This window comes from Pseudophryne corroboree, chromosome 2 (assembly GCF_028390025.1).
Source record: "Pseudophryne corroboree isolate aPseCor3 chromosome 2, aPseCor3.hap2, whole genome shotgun sequence".
Taxonomy (NCBI): Eukaryota; Metazoa; Chordata; class Amphibia; order Anura; family Myobatrachidae; genus Pseudophryne; species Pseudophryne corroboree.
In genome coordinates, this window is record NC_086445.1 from 588976828 (window position 1) to 588999989 (window position 23162).

General features: G+C 45.8%; 1 protein-coding gene across 5 annotated transcripts in view; it reads left to right on the forward strand.

Moving 5' to 3' along the window:
• The first annotated feature begins 1431 nt into the window (after positions 1-1431).
• The window catches only part of SMPDL3B (sphingomyelin phosphodiesterase acid like 3B), a 93855-nt gene continuing 72124 nt past the window's right edge, over positions 1432-23162 (forward strand). Inside the window, exons 1-3 of one of the 5 annotated variants that reach the window (XM_063954565.1) lie at positions 1432-1666; positions 3531-3674; positions 3768-3981. In XM_063954565.1, the coding sequence (XP_063810635.1) occupies positions 3614-3674; positions 3768-3981 (275 nt within the window). In that variant the 5' untranslated portion in view covers positions 1432-1666; positions 3531-3613. Of the gene's footprint in view, positions 1667-3530; positions 3675-3767; positions 3982-23162 lie in introns of those variants that run through there. The other 4 variants (XM_063954564.1, XM_063954567.1, XM_063954566.1 and 1 more) reach the window with 4 other exon arrangements.

Consider the following 23162-nt stretch of genomic DNA (forward strand, 5'->3'; position numbering starts at 1 on the left):
CATGAGTGAGCTGACAGGTCCTGTGCAATGATGTTAGCATAGTGCATTGTTTTTAATGAAAATGTGTCTTATTCGCATAACTATGCATATAAGATGCACAAGATTGTAAGCTCCTTGGAGCGGGGCCCTCTTCCCTCCTGTTCTCACAGCCCTCTTCTCTTGCACTTCAATTACAGCTCTCTCCTACTCAGTGACTGTCTATACCTACATTTCCTCTTCCAATGGCTGCCCGCCCCCAATAGTACGCCAATTACTCCTATGCTTCCTCACATCTCAGCTGTATTGTGTACTGAGAACTGTGGTGCTAATTGTTACCTGTGCTCTATTTTAGGTTTTCTGTGTACCCTGTATTGTTCTAATGTGTGTTGTATGTACTTTGCTGCAAAAAACGTGTGGCGCCTTATAAATAACATTTTATAATAATAAAAAGCAGACTCTGCTGATTAAAATTATATGCTGCATGCCTATATTCTGTGTGTGTCTGTATCTGCATACAAAATGGTACGTTAAAGTGTTTTAGGAAAATAATGTAACATAGCATTTGTATGCAGATACAGCTGCGGTCACACACAGAATATAGGTAAGCCGCATATCAGTTTAACCAGCATAAGCTGCTTGTGCATCCTATTCACATCTTTTTGCAAATAATATGCATTTTAATGGAAAAGGTCTCCCAAAAAGATGCTTGCGCTACTGAGTCACACTTTGGCATGGCGTGACTAGAAGGGCTGTTTACCATGCCAGGAGGCTGGATATATGTGGACACCTCCATATATCTAAAAAAAAAAACACATCCAAAATACCACCATATCTTACACAAGACTGCAAAACTGCTAATCCATGAACTCGGTGGGTCTAACTCAAATGTATATGAAGGAGCTATCTCTGCTGCTTACACAGAAGCAACAGCAGCAGCACTAATATGGTCATGCAGCGGGAGGCATCATTCGTTACCGATCCAAACTGCATCCAAGGATGCAGTATCGGATCATCTGCGACACCATCAACACCATCGTCTGCGACCCCGTCAGGTCACGTAAGCCGGCCGGCCGCCACAGGAGCTTCCAAGAGGCCACAAAATCTCTGTCCTCAGATAGAGATCCTTGCCTTGTCCTTCCCCCGCAACAGCAGTATGGGTCCAGCGATGCTTATGCATTGGGACCTTAATAAAGCTCATTATATCCTGCATTGATTATTGCAATTGTCTCCTTATTGGTCTTATCAAAAACAAACTCTCCCCACTACAATCCATTTTGCATGTGTGGCATCCCAGGAATTACTGCCCTTTTTCAGTTGAGCATCAGGCTGCAGAGGTTAGCCAAAATCCCCTCTGTGACATCAGCAGCCCCTGCCTGCTATTGGATGACCCCTGAATTCACAGGTGGGGGTCTGAGGAGGACAAAGTAAACAGCATGTGTGTGTGGTGGAAACGAGCAGAGCAGAGCCAGGTTGGGACAGGAAGAGAAGTGTTGTGCTACAGGGAGAGAAAGTCCCTGAGAGCAGGGCTGAAGACTGACTGCTGTGTGAAGAAGCGCAGGCATCAGGAAGCGTTCACAGACGGGTGCAGGGACGAGCATGTGTCGCAGCAGAACGCCGTTGCGGGTGAAAGCTGGCACACTGAAGCAGCCAACTCAAGCAGGGACCTAAGTGGCACTGATCGGTAAAAGTAAATGATCTGATCTGTGTAATGAATCAGTTGTGTTTAGATTGATGTATGTAAAATGTACTAACTGTATGTATCCTGCCATATGCAAACGTACTAACCAAACGTTATCTTGAGGCGAGACACTGTGGTAACTGAAGTTATATTGCATTCTAACCCTGACTTTATATGTGTGAGATGTATTTGATTTAGTCAGCAATTATGTTGATTATTAGCATTGTGATTCCCTTACCATATTAGATAGAACCGTAGTCACTGTCTTAACCAGTCGTGACTTTCTGTAAGGGGGTTCTTTTGGGTTGTCCTCATCCCTCTGCCAACCCATTTGGAGGGCACCACCCAGAGGCTTTCAAGCGGCTGAGGCAGGCGAAGGCGGGAAGATACAGGAATGACTCGCACCACATACAGCTGTGACACAATTGGTTAGCGGTAGTTCACACATGCAGCTGCAAGGCTGATCTTCCACACCACAACCATTCATTATCTACTGATCCACTCTGTCAGTCCCTACATTGGTTACCTGTTTTCTACCGTATTCAATATAAAATACTTTTTCTTACACACAAGGCTATTAACCAAATTACACCAACATACATCTCTTCGCTTATCTCAAAAATTCTCCCAACCCTACCTCTCCGCTCTGCCCAAGGTCTGTATCTCTCATCCACACTTATTATTCACTCCCATTATCGACTGCAGAAATTTCTCGGTGGAATGCCCTCCCATGCACAATAAGACTCTCCTCTAGTCTCCAAACCTTGGAAAACTCACCTCTTCAGGCAGCTTTTCAAATTCTGGAACTGCCCACATAACCTTCATAAGTTATCCTACTCAATTACATCCCCTCTGTACAGTCCACACATAACCTTACACATTTTGTCTTTATTCACTTCACATCTTCCTGAACCCTGGCCAACATTGCTATGTGACTGTATCATACAGTGTTGGCTCCCGCTCCATTACTGCTCAGCCGGGCTGCCTGTGTCAATGCCCGGCTCTGTTCCAGGCAGCACGGCTCTCCTCTCAGGCAGGCTATCTCAAGAGACCCCTGCAGTATGACCCGCAATCGTGTGTCGGTCCACTTCCCGCCCAACGCACATGCTGCCAGGCCTTCCTGACAGCAGCCCGGTGAAGTACTGTCCAGGCAGAGATTCCCGTTCAGCCACAATGGGAGAGTCTTCTGCCATAAGCCCCAGCAAAGTGTGTGTATATTAGTGTGTTGAAAAGGGATGATGGGGAGGGGGGCACCATAGATATCACTTTACCAGGCCTGCCCTGGCTGGACCATTATGCAATAGGTAGCATCTATCCTTGTGTATCAATGCCTATTTCCCTATAGATTGTAAGCTTGTGAGCAGGGCCTTCCTACCTCTCTGTCTGTCTTTTATTACCCAGTTTTGTTTTGTCACTGATGTTTCCAATTGTGAAGCCCAATGGGGTGACCATGCCTCTCAAGTTGATGACTACCGCCCCCAAGAAGTGACTTGTCACCCCTTTTTAGCATGCCTCAGCCATTTCATTGGACTGATGGGCCATTCATGTCCCAGTCCAACACTGCCTGAATATACACTGTCATTCTTCTATTATTTGGAACAGATATCAGCGTTATGCAGCTGAGCCTGCCTGTTTTCAGTTTATCATTTCTATGTATTTGCTAGGGACTTGTAGAGGTCGTTGAGTACAGTCCCCATCTGCTTTGTTATATCTCCTTCAATAAACTGATAATATGTCTTTAGCTAATTAAGCTGTAAAATTGTTCTCAAGGTAAAGGGGTTTGACGTGAACCCTTGTTGATGAGACTTGCATGCTTTATCATATGGAAGAGATAGCACATACAGGATTAATACTGAACACTTCCTGAATACAGATCACACAGGAATAAGTCAGCTAGATCAGAAGGAGGAGGTTAAAATCCGTAAACACACTGTTGTGACACAGCGCTTCCACAGGATGAATCGTCTCATCGTACTGCTTCTTGCAGTTTGCCATGTTATCAGCTTGTCAGAAAGAGGTAAACAGATATGTGTAAGGAGACCGTGTGGAATGAAGGGGAAAGTGATACTGTAAATTCCTAAATAACGCAGGACATTTTATTTTTGCCTAGGTTATTTCTGGCATCTCACAGATCTGCATTTGGATCCAAACTACACAGTGACTTCTGATCCTGGGAAAGTATGTCCTTCTGCAGGTGATCAACCTGTTACAAATGCAGGGAAATGGGGGAATTATTTGTGTGACTCTCCAGGCGCCCTTATTAACTCATCCATATATGCAATGAAATCAATACTGCCAGATCCAGATTTCATTCTATGGACTGGGTAAGTACAAAGTGCATTAGCGTGAGATATGAGAGGCACACTAGTCACTGTCCTCCCTGTCACACATCTCGCATTCCAAGGAGCTATCGTCTACACTACTGTTAGTACATACTGTACATCCACTTGTTACTGTATGAATAAAAAGGGTGAATTATAGTACACATGCTCTTTTAAATAAATGTTCATACAGTGCTATTCAGATAATTATCAAGCCCTGGAAACATTTAATGGAAAGTAATATGCTCAAATCTACAGTTTCTGCAATTTTGGGGCTAGTTCCAAAGCGCCAACTCGGTGCCTCTTGCCAGTAAGACTGATCAAACTGCTTTATAATAAAGGGGCAATCATAAATAAAGGAGACACCAGAATGCTGGCACTTGTAGTGCATCAAGTGTGTAATACGGTTGGTACCTCCATCGTCAATTTGTTAATATGGCCCAAATTAAAGTTTCCCTGTTAATTAATTTATAAATTATATTGTCCTCTTAATTAAACTTTTTTTTTTTTAATTAATTTTCCCCATGAATGTTTTCATATTTATTATTTATTTAAGATCCTTAATTAATTAGTTACAACTCAATAAAAAGGCACATTAAATATGTAGTATAATCTGGCCAGACAGATCACTGAAATGCCATGTGGTTTGGCAATCTTATTGGTCAGAGACATTTTCTGTCAGTTTTGGCTGAATCCACCAGTAATTTAAACTTGCTGAACATTGCAGTGGGTTTGAAATCACCAATAAAACTGTATTTAATTACATTTCCCCCAATAATTTATTGTCCCTTATTTTAGGAAGATAGTAGGAGAAAGATATAAAATATGTTATTAATAAAGGGGTTGGTGTTAAAGTTCTTGTAAGTAATGTTTTGACATAACAGTTCCACTCTTTAGGCATTTCATGTAAATCTGGAATACTACAAAAGTTTGCCCAGTGAAAGTTCACTTCTCTAAAGCTGAGTGGAAATGGACATCTCAGTTAGGGCTTAGCAAGCAAATAAGCACATACTCTGCATATCTCCATGTTCTGTATTTATTAAGCTATCCTAACTGTGATGTTTGAAAAAGCTTGTTATTAAATGTCTACATGATATGTTTTGTATATGATATTGGTGCAAAGAGCAAAATTTCTGAGCCACAGTTTGCAAAGACCAAGTAAAGGAATTGCATGATGTGAAAGCATCAGCAGTGTAGGCCCTTTGGCAAAGCAATGCACTGGAGCAACTACCCATTCTCAAGCGGTAGGTGTGGGGGGGAGATGCTATCAGTGGCAGCTTTGATGTCCAGCAGGCGGTAGGGGGTGTTCTATCTTCCACTCAGCATGTAAGACCTGGAGCAGTAATTTCTGCTAATTCTCTTTTACTGCACAGATGGTGGGAGATGGGGCGGGAGGGAGAACACTTAACTGTAGAAGGGGGCATTGGGCTGAATGAAGGGCCCCGGTACATGACTTCCAGGGTGGTAGGGGGTGTTTAATACGCAGGGGAGGGGTGGATAGTGGACTGGGCTTAATATTCATAATTTTCCGGTGGCAGGCAGCTTGCTTGACTGCAGATATCTCCAGTTCCTGGAAATAGATTTCATAGCTCTCAGTTGGAAAAAAAAATCTAGAGATTCCCACCTTTCAGATGGTTCTGGAGACTTGGGGATCAGAGTTCAGGAGCCAGAGCAATTCACTGACAAAAAAAACAACAAAAAACTGCATACCAGGCGTGTGAGCTGGAGCATGGACCAGCTGCTGGAAGGATGATATCTCTGGTTCTGGCCATAGCAGAGATAAGCTGCCAGTGTTGACCGGGAGGGGAGAGTCCCAGATTTTGGATTATATCCTTAGAAAGATAGTACCTGAGATATCTGGCTGGGAAGAGCAATTAACAGGCTCGGATGGGGACCACTGCTTTGAAGTCGAATATCTCTGGTTCCCCAGGACCGATTTTCAAAAATCTAGTACCTCTTGAAAAAGCCTAGGGCCCTTATGCTTCTGGGGCCCTTGGGCAACTGCCCATTGAGCCCATACAAATGGATAAAATCCTGAAATCCAGCTATAACAGCTGCTTTAGCTAGATTTAGGGATCCGATACGCTGACTTAATAGAATAGCAGACCCTAGGAATGCCGAATTAGGAACATTTAATTAGTTTATTTCATGAACCATAGTAGTGCCCTAATTATTGTTATAGCCCATAGTAGTGCCATAGTTTATTTCATAAACCATAGTAGTGCCCTAATTAATGTTATACCCCATAGTAGTGCCATAGTTTATTTCATGAACCATAGTAGTGCCCTAATTAATGTTATACTCCATAGTAGTGCCTTAGATTATTTCATGAACATAATAAGATTTAATGAAGTAACGATGGTTCACAAAGACTGAGGTTTCCCAAATGACTGAGCTGAAGAATAAGGTTAATTATTGAAAGACAATGCTGAAGAACTCTGTATGATGAACTGAAGTTTGTGGCTGTGGCTTTAAGACGAGACTGGAGAACACTGAATGAAGAACTGAAGACTGTAGCTGTGACTTTAAGACAAGGCTGGAGAACACTGATGTCCACGGGAACTACTGTTTAGCACCCGGAGCTCCTATACAACCTGGGCCCCCTTGAGCGCTTCACGAGTAGTGACAGGCTTTAAGCAATGGGACTGCTGCAGCAATAGGTAACCGTCAGACGATAACTTAACCAGAACCAGGCACCTGGAGCAATCTGGGAGCACAGAGCTAGAGTACCTTACTCAGGAACGTAACTTGAAGCACTGGCACCCTCACTCTGAACCAGACCCTTTTTGTAAGGGAAAGCAGCACAAAATTGGCCTGACACAGAGTGGAATCAGAGTCTGTGGAGCACTCAGCTCCACAGACTCCGCACTCATATAGCAGGGGACCTGGCCGCAGCAGCCCCCCCGCCACCGAAGCCGCAACAACCACCGGGAAGGTAACCCCCGGGACCTCAGACCGGAGGTAAAACTCCTGATACTAAAAACATTACACTGCCCCCTATTCAAATGATGCCACATTATAGTGCCTCCCCTTCATATTCTGCCACTGTCACGGGGACTGGGTTTTGTGAATCCGGAATTGTGGCTTGCGGTTTGGTATCGGTGACTTTAGGCAGGATTAGCCGAGCAGGCTGAATGAAAGTCTTTTCCATAGAGCTTTAAAGGAGGTTTCACAGGTGCCCTAGCTGTTTACTTGTTAGAGCGGTTGCGTCGGCAGGACCTGTACGTCTGTGGACGAACGTCTGGCGGAAACCCGGATAGGAAGACTGTAGACTGGGGTAACTGAGACTCGCTGAGAGGGATGGTGACTCGGAGAGGTCAGCATGCGAGGAGAAATAACCGGGTGTAGATCCAGCAATCCAGGAGAGAACTCAGGAAACAGGATGCTTTAGAAGCAATGCTGTGGAGCACAGGGAACTAGCACACACAAGGCTGTGTGTGAGACGTTGCACTGGCAATTTGCTTACCCAGAAATCCCTAGATTTATACCTGCAGACTGTTTCCCATTGGTTTTGCAAACCTTGCAGGTGACTGAGTGTTTTAGATTAGCTGACCCTTCCAAGGCGGCGACGCCCATCCCGGACCTCTGCAGCTGGAAGCTGCACAAATGTTTGCTGCTGCCTCTGAGACCTCTCCTCCCAGACATGCCTGCAAGTTGTGCCCCTCGCCAGCAGCCCGAACCCCCGCCGGAGGGACCGCGCCAGAGCATTCGGACAGGTAAGTACTGCTGGTCCCGGAACCCGATCCGCCAGACTGTGACAGCCACATTACAGTGCCTCAGTTCACGTTATGTAACACTATAGTGTCTTCCAGTTCATATTCTACCAATTTACAATGAGCAGGTCAGATTATGCCACATAACATTGCCATCCACATCTGATTATGCCACATTACAGTGCCCCCTTACCATTATAACACCCTCTACACACTTTTCTCAGGGAAAATGGAATGTCACCCCATTCATGCTGTTGAACGAGTCAGACCCAATTGCTTAGCAGGCAATATTGAGAGTCAGATATGCAACTAGAGGGGTATAGTATGATTTACAGACAGTTGGGATGCCAGCCGTCAGTATACCAACAACGGCATCCTGACTGCCAGTATGTCGACAGCCCCTTGTGGGCTGGCTGCACTCACCACAGGTTTTATTCCCACTCTATGGGTGTTGTGGACACCAACGAGTGGGAATAGCCCCTATGAGCTGGGATTCCGGCTGTCGGTATTGTCAGCAGTCGGGATTCTGTCATCGGCATCCTGACCACCGGGATCCCGACTGCCAGCAAATTAACTGCATCTCAACTAGAGTATGTAACCTTGGTCAGGGTTCCCCTAAGCCTCTGGGCCCAATAGCAATGGCACCCCTGTAACCACAATAGCTACGCCCATGAACAGTGCAATTTATGAACGTGTACATTACCATTTTATATTCACTTGGAACCCTCCAGGGATATGTTTGATGTCATTCTGTTTGTCATTTATATTTTGAACCAGTCAGAGTCAGTTTATATAGGGATCATGTTCTAATCAATTATCATTTCATCTTCTAGACAACTATTGCCAGGGTGTTAATATAAATAGGTGGAGTAAAATTATTTTATTGTAACATAAATGTGAGGTGAGGGATTTTTGTTTTCTATGTGTTGTTGTTTATGTCCAGTACATTTTTATATGTTTACAATCATATGGATTGGTGAGACATTGCATACATTTTATTATTTTTTTGTGTGTTAGCACTATATGATGTATCAACCATCTAAATATTTTATCTTTCTGCATCTTTAGGCTTGATATGTCTGTATTAGGAGCTGCACTTAATATGTATCTTGCAATCTTTGGTTACTTGTGGATTTTTGTTATACATCTTGTGCCTAATTTTATATTCTATATTGTTAGAACCTATAACAGTGATACGCTTGTTAGGTCGACTCAACTTAGGTTGACAGTCATTAGGTCGACCACTGAAGGTCGACATGTACTAGGTTGACAGGTCAAAAGGTCGACGTGCGTTTTTCACAAAAAAAAATATATTTATTTATTTTCCCATACTTGACGATCCACATGGACAACGATTGGAACGGTAACCTGTGCCAAGTGAAGCGAGGCATCTTGCCCGAAACATGGCGAGCGAAGCGAGCCATGCGAGGGGACATGGTGCACCAATTGGGGTTCCCCGTCACTTTACGAAGAAAACGACACCAAAAAAGTAAAAAAACTTATGTCGACCTTTTCACCTGTCGACCTAGTACATGTCAACCTAATGCCCATGTCGACCATCAGTGGTTGACCTAATGACTGTCAACCTAAGTTGAGTCGACCTAATGACCCATACCCATAACAGTACTGAGCTCCTATTTAAAAGGCAATTTATATGACTTTTACCAGTTTAATTTTTTTTACAAAATGTTTTGGTTTTTCTTAAATATATGTTTATTGAGGCAAATAAAGGTAAACAGTAATACTATACAAAACAATGCAGGCACATATGATACAATAGGAGGAAATATATGATCAGTAGTAACAGAGTACAATCAAGGAAGTATGGTTGAGTATATCGCTGTCTGGCAATTTGCATATTATGTCAGAGTACACAATAAGAACAAACAAGAGAAGTTGTACAAGAAAGGATGTTAGATTAATCTAACAAATTTCCGAATGTTATCCTTTTCCGTGTCTGATAAAGTGAGAATGTGTGATAGCCATAAATCAAAAAAATAAGATTTTACTTACCGGTAAATCTATTTTTCGTAGTCCGTAGTGGATGCTGGGGACTCCGTAAGGACCATGGGGAATAGACGGGCTCCGCAGGAGACAGGGCACTTTAAGAAAGAATTTGGATTCTGGTGTGCTCTGGCTCCTCCCTCTATGTCCCTCCTCCAGACCTCAGTTAGAGAAACTGTGCCCGGAAGAGCTGACAGTACAAGGAAAGGATTTTGGAATCCAGGGCAAGACTCATACCAGCCACACCAATCACACCGTATAACTTGTGATAAACTTACCCAGTTAACAGTATGAACAACAACGGAGCATCAGATCAACCCTGATGCAACCATAACATAACCCTTATTTAAGCAATAACTATATACAAGTATTGCAGAAGAAGTCCGCACTTGGGACGGGCGCCCAGCATCCACTACGGACTACGAGAAATAGATTTACCGGTAAGTAAAATCTTATTTTCTCTAACGTCCTAGTGGATGCTGGGGACTCCGTAAGGACCATGGGGATTATACCAAAGTTCCCAAACGGGCGGGAGAGTGCGGATGACTCTGCAGCACCGAATGAGCAAACACAAGGTCCTCCTCAGCCAGGGTATCAAACTTGTAGAACTTTGCAAAAGTGTTCGAACCTGACCAAGTAGCTGCTCGGCAAAGCTGTAATGCCGAGACCCCTCGGGCAGCCGCCCAAGAAGAGCCCACCTTCCTTGTGGAGTGGGCTTTTACTGATTTTGGCAGCGGCAATCCCGCCGCAGAATGAGCCTGCTGAATCGTGTTACAGATCCAGCGAGCAATAGTTTGCTTTGAAGCAGGAGGACCCAGCTTGTTGGATGCATACAGGATAAACAGCGATTCAGTTTTCCTGACTCTAGCTGTTCTGGCCACATAAACCTTCAAAGCCCTGACCACATCTAGTAACTCGGAATCCTCCAAGTCACGAGTAGCCACAGGCACCACAATAGGTTGGTTCATATGAAAAGATGACACCACTTTTGGCAGAAATTGTGGACGGGTCCGCAATTCTGCCCTGTCCATATGGAAAACCAGATAGGGGCTTTTATGTGACAAAGCCGCTAATTCTGACACACGCCTAGCTGAAGCCAAGGCTAATAGCATGACCACCTTCCACGTGAGAAATTTTAACTCCACGGTTGAAGTGGCTCAAACCAGTGTGACTTCAGGAAACTCAACACCACGTTAAGATCCCAAGGTGCCACTGGAGGCACAAAAAGGGGCTGAATATGCAGCACTCCCTTTACAAACGTCTGAACTTCAGGCAGAGAAGCCAGTTCTTTTTGAAAGAAAATAGACAGGTCCGAAATCTGGACCTTAATGGAACCCAATTTTAGGCCCAAAGTCACTCCCTCCTGTAGGAAGTAAAGGAAACGGCCCAGCTGGAATTCCTCCGTGGGGGCATTCCTGGCCTCACACCAAGCAACATATTTTCACCATATACGGTGATAATGTTTAGCCGTCACGTCCTTCCTAGCCTTTATCAGCGTAGGAATAACCTCATCTGGAATGCCTTTTTCTGCTAGGATCCGGCGTACAACCGCCATGCCGTCAAATGCAGCCATGGTAAGTCTTGGAATAGACAGGGCCCCTGTTGCAACAAGTCCTGTCTTAGAGGCAGAGGCCATGGGTCCTCTGTGAGCATTTCTTGCAGATCTGGATACCAAGTCCTTCTTGGCCAATCCGGAACAATGAGTATTGTTCTCACTCCTTTTTCTTATTGTTCTCACTCCTCTTTTTCTTATGATTCTCAGCACCTTGGGTATGAGAGGAAGAGGAGGAAATACATAAACCGACTGGAACACCCACGGTGTCACTAGTGCGTCTACAGCTATCGCCTGAGGGTCTCTTGACCTGGCGCAATACCTCTGTAGCTTTTTGTTGAGGCGGGATGCCATCATGTCCACCTGTGGCAGTTCCCACCGACTTGCAATCTGCGTGAAGACTTCTTGATGAAGTCCCCACTCTCCCGGGTGGAGGTCGTGCCTGCTGAGGAAGTCTGCTTCCCAGTTGTCCACTCCCGGAATGAACACTGCTGACAGTGCGCTTACGTGATTCTCCGCCCAGCGAAGAATTCTGGTGGCTTCCGCCATCGCCACCCTGCACCTTGTGCCGCCTTGGCGGTTTACATGAGCCACTGCGGTGATGTTGTCTGACTGAATCAGAACCGATTGGTCGCGAAGCAGGGTCTCTGCTTGACGTAGGGCGTTGTATATGCCCTTAGTTCCAGGATATTGATGTGAAGGCAAGTCTCCTGACTTGACCACAGCCCTTGGAAATTTCTTCCCTGTGTGACTGCCCCCCACCCTCGGAGGCTTGCATCCGTGGTCACCAGGACCCAGTCCTGAATGCCGAATCTGCGGCCCTCGAGAAGGTGAGCACTCTGCAGCCACCACAGGAGAGACACCCTGGCCCTGGGGGATAGGGTGATCAGCCGATGCATCTGAAGATGTGATCCGGACCACTTGTCCAACAGATCCCATTGAAAGATCCTTGCATGGAACCTTCCGAAGGGAATGGCCTCGTATGATGCTACCATCTTTCCCAGGACTCGCGTGCAGTGATGCACCGACACCTGTTTTGGTTTTAATAGGTCTCTGACCAGTGTCGTGAGCTCCTGAGCCTTCTCCGTCGGGAGATAAACCCTCTTCTGGTCTGTGTCCAGAATCATGCCCAGGAAGGGCAGACGAGTCGCAGGAATCAACTGTGACTTTGGAATATTTAGAATCCAGCCGTGCTGTTGTAACACTTCCCGAGAGCGTGCTACGCTGATCAGCAACTGCTCTCTGGACCTCGCCTTTATGAGGAGATCGTCCAAGTATGGGATAATTGTGACCCCTTGCTTTCGCAGGAGCACCATAATTTCCGCCATTACCTTGGTAAATATTCTCGGTGCCGTGGAGAGACCAAACGGCAACGTCTGGAATTGGTAATGACAATCCTGTACCACAAATCTGAGGTACGCCTGATGAGATGGATAAATGGGGACATGAAGGTATGCATCCTTTATGTCCAGAGACACCAAAAAATCTCCCCCTTCCAGGCTTGCGATGACCGCTCTGAGCGATTCCATCTTGAACTTGAACCTTTTCAGGTATATGTTCAGGGATTTTACATTCAATATGGGTCTGACCGAACCGTCCGGTTTCGGTACCACAAACATGGTCGAATAATAACCCTTTCCTTGTTGAAGGAGGGGAACCTTGACCACCACCTGCTGAAGATACAATTTGTGAATTGCAGCTAACACTATTTCCCTTTTCTAGGGGGGAAGCTGGCAGGGCCGATTTGAGGTATCGGTGAGGGGGCATCTCCTCGAATTCCAGCTTGTATCCCTGAGACACAATCTCTATTGTCCAGGGATCCACCTGGGAGTGAACCCACTTGTGGCTGAAATTTCGGAGACGCGCCGCCACCGGGCCTAGCTCCGCCTGTGGAGCCCCAGCGTCATGCGGTGGATTTAGTGGAAGCCGGGGAGGACTTCTGTTCTTGGGAACTAGCTGTGTTGTGCAGCTTCTTTCCTCTGCCCCTGCCTCTGGCAAGAAAGGACGCACCTCGGACTTTCTTGCCTTTTTGTGAACGAAAGGACTGCATTTGTAATACGGTGCTTTCTTAGGTTGTGAGGGAACATATGGCAAAAAATTTGACTTTCCAGCAGTAGCTGTGGAGACCAGGTCCGAGAGACCCTCCCCAAACAATTCCTCACCCTTGTAAGGTAAAACCTCCATATGCCTTTTTGAGTCTGCATCACCTGTCCATTGCCGAGTCCACCGGACCCTTCTGGCAGAAATCGACATTGCATTTATTCTAGAGCCCAGTAGGCTAATGTCTCTTTGAGCATCTCTCATATATAGGACAGCGTCTTTTATATGCCCCAGGGTCATCAATATAGTATCCTTGTCCAAGGTATCAAGTTCCTCAGATAAGGTATCCGTCCATGCTGCTACAGCACTACATACCCAGGCCGACGCAATTGGCGGCCTTAGTAAGGTACCTGAATGTGTATAAATGGACTTCAGGGTACCCTCTTGCTTTCTATCCGCAGCAACTTTTAGGGTGGCCGTATCCTGTGACGGCAGGGCTACCCTCTTGGATAAGCGTGTTAGAGCTTTGTCCACCCTAGGGGAGGATTCCCAGCGTAACCTGTCCGTTGGCGGGAAAGGATACGCCATAAGCATCCGTTTGGAAATCTGCAGTTTTTTATCTGGAGATTCCCAAGCCTTTTCACATAACTCATTTAGCTCATGTGAAGGGGGAAAGGTCACCACCTGCCTTTTTTCCCCATACATATGAACCCTCTTGTCAGGGACTGGGGTTTCCTCTGTGATGTGCAACACCTCCTTCATTGCTATAATCATATAACGGATGGCTTTAGCCAATTTAGGCTGTAACTTTGCATCATCGTAATCGACACTGGAGTCAGAATCCGTGTCGGTATCTGGGATAGTGGGCGCTTCTGAGACCCTGACGGCCTCTGCGACATAGGATCTGGCATGGGCTGAAACCCCGACTGTCCTAAGGTTTCAGCTTTATCCAACCTTTTATGCAAGGAATTAACATTATCATTTAAAACCTTCTACATATCCATCCAATCAGGTGTCGGCGCCGTCGGCGGAGACACCACATTAATTTGCTCCCGCTCTGCTTCCACATAGCCTTCCTCGTCAAACATGTCGACACAAGCGTACCGACACACCACACACACAGGGGATGCTCTTTTTGAAGACAGTTCCCCCACAAGGCCCTTTGGAGAGACAGAGAGAGAGTATGCCAGCACACACCCCAGCGCTATATGTTTTTGCGCCTAATTTATGTGCCCCCCCCCCCTCTCTTTTTACCCTCTTCTACCGTGAATCTGCAGGGGAGAGCCTGGGGAGCTTCCTCTCAGCGGAGCTGTGGAGAAAAAAATGGCACTGGTGAATGCTGAGGAAGAAGCCCCGCCCCCTCAGCGGCGGGCTTCTGTCCCGCGTTTCTGTATAATATAATGGCGGGGGCTCATGCATATATACAGTGCCCAACTGTATATATGCCCAACTTTTGCCAAGAGGTCCTAACTGCTGCCCAGGGCGCCCCCCCCCCCTGCGCCCTGCACCCTACATTGACCGGAGTATGTGGGTGTAGTGTGGGAGCAATGGCGCACAGCTGCAGTGCTGTGCGCTACCTCAGTTTGAAGACTGGAGTCTTCTGCCGCGGATTTTCAAGTCTTCTTGCTTCTTTCGCCCGGCTTCTGTCTTCCGGCTCTGCGAGGGGGACGGCGGCGCGGCTCCGGGATTGGACGACAAAGGGTGAGATCCTGTGTACGATCCCTCTGGAGCTAATGGTGTCCAGTAGCCTAAGAAGCAGCACCTATCTTCAGAGAGTAGGGCTGCTTCTCTCCCCTCAGTCCCACGATGCAGGGAGTCTGTTGCCAGCAGATCTCCCTGAAAATAAAAAAACCTAAACAAAATACTTTCTTATAGCAAGCTCAGGAGAGCTCACTAAGCAGCACCCAGCTCGTCCGGGCACAGATTCAAACTGAGGTCTGGAGGAGGGACATAGAGGGAGGAGCCAGAGCACACCAGAATCCAAATTCTTTCTTAAAGTGCCCTGTCTCCTGCGGAGCCCGTCTATTCCCCATGGTCCTTACGGAGTCCCCAGCATCCACTAGGACGTTAGAGAAACTTACATGCTCTCGATTCCAAATCTAGAGTATACTCGACCCAATCCATATGGTAAACATAAAGTAACCTGGGTAGCATAAGCAACATGGAGATATGGTCAGATTGTATCCATTGGGATAGGATAGTTTTTTTTAGCTGTGGCTGCTATCTTAGCCAAAAGGAGGCAAACACCCAGTGTGAATTTAGGAGTGTGGGATGGAGAGGGATAATTCCACATGGCCCATTACTTAGTAACTGTAAATGGTATATGGACAGTTTTTTGTAGTATAGTACACAACCATAAACAATGGGTAATGTCGGCCTCAGGTAATGAACATTTAAAATAGTTGAGAGTTAGTAGACATCCCCGTTATGTATCGTAATTTCAGGGTATAATAGGCCCTATTTAATATTATATTACATTGCTGCAAAAGTGGCTGAAACCAATTGTTTATTTAATCGGACCGATAGTCTAACTCAGGGGTTCTCAAACTCGGTCCTCAGGACCCCACACAGTGCATGTTTTGCAGGTAACCCAGCAGGAGCACAGGTGTAATAAATACTCACTGACACGTTTTAAAAGGTCCACAGGTGGAGCTAATTATTTCACTTGTGATTCTGTGAGGAGACCTGCAAAACATGCACTGTGTGGGGTCCTGAGGACGGAGTTTGAGAACCTGTGGTCTAACTATGGCCCTCATTCCGAGTTGTTCGCTCGGTAATTTTCTTCTCATCGCATCGATTTTCCGCTAATTGCGCATGCGCAATGTTCGCACTGCGACTGCGCCAAGTAAATTTGCTAAGAAGTTTGGTATTTTACTCACGGCATTACGAGGTTTTTTCTTCGTTCTGGTGATCGTAATATGATTGACAGGAAGTGGGTGTTTCTAGGCGGAAACTGGCCGTTTTATGGGAGTGTGTGAAAAAACGCTGCCGTTTCTGGGAAAAACGCGGGAGTGGCTGGAGAAACGGGGGAGTGTCTGGGCGAACGCTGGGTGTGTTTGTGACGTCAAACCAGGAACGAAACTGACTGAACTGATCGCAGTGGCAGAGTAAGTCCCGAGCTACACAGAAACTGCTTAGAAATTTCTATTTGCAATTTAGAGAATCTTTCGTTCGCAATTTTGCTAAGCTAAGATTCACTCCCAGTAGGCGGCGGCTTAGCGTGTGCAATGCTGCTAAAAGCAGCTTGTGAGCGAACAACTCGGAATGAGGGCCAATATCTTGGGTTGTGAGATCAGGGAAAGAATCTCTCCATCTAGTTAAGCCTGTAGCAGCCACCGATAAGTCTAGTTTTTTTCCGAATGTGATTATATAGTGTAGAAGTGGAAAGAGGTCTACCCTTACCAGTAATAACTAACCTACTTAACGTATGATTTCTTTCAGTTGGCATGAGTTCAGTCAACAACTTTAGTATATAACTACGGGCTTGTAAGTAGGCAAACATAGGAAAGCATAGGTTAGGAAACATTTCCTTGAGTCGGGACAATGCAAGAACAGAAGTAAAATCTTCACCTAAAAACTGATATACTAGACGCAAACCCTGGAGGTGCCAAAACTACATCTGCGTTACCGCCCTGGAAATCATAGTTATTGATCAATGGCAAAAAAAAAGGAACAGGCAGTCGATAAATGGAATCTTTTACGAGAAGTACGCCAGGCCAAATAGGGAGCATATAGCAAGGGATATTCCTTTATCTCCTGTGGTAGGGAAAATATTGGCATTTGCAAAAATGTCTCTAACGAAATTCCTGTGAGAAATGCCTGGTTCAGGGTCTGATGTACATAGTATCGACACCACCTACCCAATCCAAGGCATATGTTAGATTAGAAGCTAGAGCATAATCTTGAATATTTGGTAGATTAATGCCCCCCAACAGCAGAGGTTGCTGTAGTTTAAATAATGAAATCCTAGGTCGTTTCCCCATCCATATAAACTTAATAATAGCTCTATTGATAGAGGTAATGTCATGGTTAGGGTAGCATCTGGACTGGGTAGAGAAGCTGCGGAAAGGAGACCATTTTAAACAAATGGCAGGGCCGTAACTACGTGTGTGCCAAGGGAGCTTGGCACACAGCGCAGTTGCCCTGAGGGCGCAACGGCCAGCGGCATGTAATGAGTCAAATTGACTCATTACATGCCGCCGAAGTCTGCGCCGTGCGCCCCGCTGTGTAGGGAGAAGAGGTCCAGCGCCGGGCAGCGGAGAGAAGGAGGAGGAGTGAGGGGGAGCAGGGAGCAGCAGCAGCGCTATTTGATTGGTAGTAAGCGCCGCTGCAGCATCCCCCTCTCCTCCTGTATTGGCTGCCCGGCGCTGCTAAGGATGCTGGGATGCGGTTCCCCAGCATCCACAGCAGCGCCAGGCAACCAATACAGGAGGAGAGGGGGATGCTGCAGCGGCGCTTACTACCAATCAAATAGCGCTGCTGCTGCTCCCTGCTCCCCCTCCCTCCTCCTCACCTCACACAGCCTGCACCGAGAGGAAGCTGCACGAGGAGCCTGTCAGCGGGGAGAAGGTAAGTATATCCTCCCTCCCTCTCTCTCTCTCTCTCTCTCCCTCTCTCTCTCTCTCTCACCGTCTGCCGCAATGTGTAAAATGGGGTCTCGTCTGCCGCAATGTGTAAAATGGGGTCTCGTCTGCCGCAATGTGTAAAATGGGGTCCCGGCTGCAGCAATGTGTAAAAAGGGGTCCTGGATGCAGCAATGTGTAAAAATGGGGACTGGCTGCCGCAATGTGTAAAAAGGGGGACTGGATGCCGCAATGTGTAAAAAGGGGGACTGGATGCCGCAATGTGTAAAGAGGGGGACTGGCTGCCGCAATGTGTAAAAATGGGGACTGGCTGCCGTAATGTGTAAAAAGGGGGCCTGGATGCCGCAATGTGTAAAAATGGGGACTGGCTGCCGCAATGTGTAAAAAGGGGGACTGGCTGCCGTAATGTGTAAAAAGGGGGCCTGGATGCCGCAATGTGTAAAAAGGGGGCCTGGCTGCCGCAATGTGTAAAAAGGGGGACTGGCTGCTGTAATGTGTAAAAAGGGGGACGCTGTCTATTGTAATGTATAAAAGGGGCTGTACCTGGTGTAGTGGCGCTACTGTGCAGCGTAATTTGAATAATGTAGACTACTGTGCACCGTAGTATGAATTGCTATTATTTTGTGGCCACGCCCCTTCCCCATTAAGCCACGCCCCTATATATTTTTGGCGCGCCTACGGCGCGCACTGCCCCTATCTTACATTGGGGGGGGGGGGGGGCGCCACTATCGTTTCTTGCACACAGCGCTAAAATGCCTAGTTACGGCACTGACAAATGGTATCTTGCACACAGCGCTAAAATGCCTAGTTACGGCACTGACAAATGGTATCTACCAATGTAAGATAACGGTAGGTGTTTCCATTTGTCAAAGTCAGATTTCATTTGGTTAATTAGATAAGAGAAATTAACTGAATATAAATCAGATGGTTTGCCAGGAAATCTCAGACCTAAATAAATTAAATATTCTTGGGTCCAACGAAAAGGAAATGGTAAGGTCCTTCCCAATTTAGCATTGGCATGGAAAGCTAAAGCTTCTGACTTATCGGAATTAATAAAAAACCCAGATATCATTTGAAAGTCAGCCAAGATCTTTTGCAGGCCAGGCATAGCGGATTTTGGGTTGCTGATGTATAATAATTAGTGATGTGCACCGGAAATTTTTCGGGTTTTGTGTTTTGGTTTTGGATTCGGTTCCGTGGCCGTGTTTTGGATTCGGACGCGTTTTGCCAAAACCTCCCTGAAATTTTTTTGTCGGATTCAGGTGTTTTTTTTTTTTTACAAAAAACCCTCAAAAACTGCTTAAATCAGAGAATTTGGGGGTCATTTTGATCCCATAGTATTATTAACCTCAATAACCATAATTTACACTCATTTCCAGTCTATTCTGAACACCTCACACCTCACAATATTATTTTTAGTCCTAAAATTTGCACCGAGGTCGCTGGATGACTAAGCTAAGCGACCCAAGTGGCCGACATAAACACCTGGCCCATCTAGGAGTGGCACTGCAGTGTCAGACAGGATGGCAGATTAAAAAAATTGTCCCCAAACAGCACATGATGCAAAGAAAAAAAGAGGCGCAATGAGGTAGCTGTGTGACTAAGCTAAGCGACCCAAGTGGCCGACACAAACACCTGGCCCATCTAGGAGTGGCACTGCAGTGTCAGACAGGATGGCACTTCAAAAAAATAGTCCCCAAACAGCACATGATGTAAAGAAAAAAAGAGGCGCAATGAGGTAGCTGTGTGACTAAGCTAAGTGGCCTTCTGTACCGTACTGCTATATATTATATACTGGTGGTCAACAAACTGTGCAAAACTGAAATGCACCACAGGTATGGATGGATAGTATACTTGACGACACAGAGGTGGGTAGAGCAGTGGCCTTCTGTACCGTACTGCTATATATTATATACTGGTGGTCAGCAAACTGTGTCAAAACTGAAATGCACCACAGGTATGGATGGATAGTATACTTGACGACACAGAGGTAGGTAGAGCAGTGGCCTTCTGTACCGTACTGCTATATATTATATACTGGTGGTCAGCAAACTGTGCAAAACTGAAATGCACCACAGGTATGGATGGATAGTATACTTGACGACACAGAGGTAGGTAGAGCAGTGGCCTACTGTACCGTACTGCTATATATTATATACTGGTGGTCAGCAAACTGTGCAAAACTGAAATGCACCACAGGTATGGATGGATAGTATACTTGACGACACAGAGGTAGGTAGAGCAGTGGCCTTCTGTACCGTACTGCTATATATTATATACTGGTGGTCAGCAAACTGTGCAAAACTGAAATGCTCCACAGGTATGGATGGATAGTATACTTGACGACACAGAGGTAGGTAGAGCAGTGGCCTACTGTACCGTACTGCTATATATTATATACTGGTGGTCAGCAAACTGTGCAAAACTGAAATGCACCACAGGTATGGATGGGATAGTATACTTGACGACACAGAGGTAAAGCAGTAGACTACTGTACCGTACTGCTATATATATAGTTATACTGGTGGTCAGCAAAATTCTGCACTGTCCTCCTACTATATACTACAATGCAGCACAGATATGGAGCGTTTTTCAGGCAGAGAACGTATAATACTGGTGGTCACTGGTCAGCAAAACTCTGCACTGTCCTCCTACTATATAATACTGCACAATAAAGCAATTAGCACACTGAGCTAATGGAACGTTTTTCAGGCAGAGAACGTAGATATTTGCACTTGCAGCACACTGAGCACAGATATTTGCAGCACACAGAGCACAGATATTTGCAGCACACTGAGCACAGATATTTGCAGCCCACTGAACATAGAAACTGAGAGGACGCCAGCCACGTCCTCTCACGATCATCTCCAATGCACGAGTAAAAAATGGCGGCGACGCGCGGCTCCTTATATAGAATACAAATCTCACGAGAATCCGACCGCGGGATGATGACGTTCGGGCGCGCTCGGGTTAACCGAGCAAGGCGGGAGGATCCGAGTTGCTCGGACCCGTGCAAAAAAAGGTGAAGTTCGGGCAGGTTCGGATCCCGAGGATCCGAACCCGCTCATCACTAATAATAATAAGTAATTTGCAAAAGCCGAGACCTTGATTTCTTTGTCCGCTACCTGTATCCCTTTCCATATATTATCATTAAAGAAGGTACGAATTAACGGGTCTAATGCCAAATTAAAAAGTAGAGGTGAGGGGGGGGGGCATCTCTGACGGGTTCCCCTAAACAACGGTGAATTTAAATCATTGATTGTCAGGTGTGCGGTAGGGCAGGTGTATAGCATTTGAAAAAGATCTATAAAACCCTTACCAAATTGCTGCATTTGGAGTACTCTAAGAATATGGGACCAGGAAACCCTATCAAAAGCCTTATCGGCATCACAACTAACTATAATAGCTTCTTTATTGTCAAGATGATTAATGCGATGTATGGCTGTGACCAACATACGAACATGGGGGGTCATTCCGAGTTAATCGCATGCTGCAGCCCGTGCGATCAACTAGACGTCGCCTATGGGGGAGTGTATTTTTGCATAGCAAGGCTGCGATCGCTTGTGCAGCCAAGCTATGCAAAAGCATTTTGTGCAGTTTAGGAGTAGGTCCTGACTTGCTCACCCACTGCGCTGACTTCAGCCTGTCAGGTCGCGGAATTGACGTGAGACATCCACCCTCCAAACACCTGAACACGCCTGTGTTTTCCACTCCACTCCCAGAAAACGGTCAGTTGCCACCCCGGAACGCCTTCCTCCTGTCAATCTTGTTGCGATCGCAGCAGCGATTATTTTCTTAGTTAATTCAGTCGCTGACCGACGTTCCCCATCGCCGGGCAGCAACGCGCCTGCGCATTGCATCTACTGCGCTTGCGCATTCTGGACCTGTTCGCACGGCTGCAAAAAAAGCAGTGTGCGAACGGGTCGGCATGACCCCCACTGTGCACGGAGTTTCATACCTTAACAAATCCATTTTGTGCAGGGTGAAAGATTCTGGGGAGAATGGATTGTAGGTGCTGGGCCATCAGTTTAGTGAACAGTTTTAAATCCTGATTCAATAAGGATATCGGCCTATAGGATTGTACTTTCGTGGGATCTTTTCCAGGTTTTGGAAAGACAACTATCTTGGCTTCAGTAAATCCTGGGGGTGGTGGCTTCCCAGAAAGTAAGGAATTAAATATAGATATAAGATAAGGTAGTAATTGGTCATGGATCATTTGGGATTTACCTTTAACCAAAGACTTGATAACAGGGGACAACTCCAATTCAGTGACTGGAGCAGTAAAAAATTCTCTTTCCTCATGAGTAAGTGTCGGCATGTCTGCCTGTTAAAGGAAATGTAAGCCTTCAGAGGGAAAATCCGGTGGAGCAGCATATAAGTGTTCAGAATATATCTGGAGTAACTGCGAGATCTCCACAGGATCAGTGACAGACAATCCCGAGGGTGTATTAAGTTGTAAAATACGAGACGGGGTTGTATGAGAACTAATTAAATTCGCCAATAGCCTCCCAGATTTATTGCAGTCACGAAAATATTTGTTATGTTGGACATCGTAGGTGAACTGGGCTTTCTCCATGCACAAGGTGTCATATAATTGCTTGGCAGCCAAATATATTTGTCTATTTTCAGCCGACACATGTAAAAGTAAATTATCATAAGCAGCTGCCAACCGTTTACAGTAATCTGCGATAGTTGCATTAAATTTCTTTCGTTTCCTGGCTACATATTCCATTATTTGATCCCTAACCACAGGCTTGGCTGCTGCCCAAAACAAATTTATATCATCAACATGTTCTTTATTATCCTCAATATAAAAACTGCTCTCTCGAAATGGGTACGAAAGTCTGTGGATTTGGCTAAGTAGGAGGGGAATCTCCAATTATATGATGTCAACATTGGGTCTTTTATAGACAGGGTGAACCACACCAGCGCATGATCCAATAAGGTTATAAAATTGTTACTAGAATCCAACACTTTGTGATAAACGGACCTAAATAATAACCAGTAATCTATTCTTGAAGAAGTATGATGGGGGTGGGAGTTAAAGGTGTATTCGCGAGATAGCAGATGTTGGCACCTCCAGGGATCACATAATTGCAGATGATCAGCTAGTATAGACACAGGGGTAGTATAGCTCCCTTCACTATGCTGACCAACCCTTGAAGATCTATCCAACGTTCTAGATTGAACACAATTTAAATCTCCACCTATTATTAGTTCACCCTCTACCCAAGATTGTAGTTTCGAATAGATAGTTGTGAAAAACTTTTTGTGTTGACTCGTAGGAGCGTA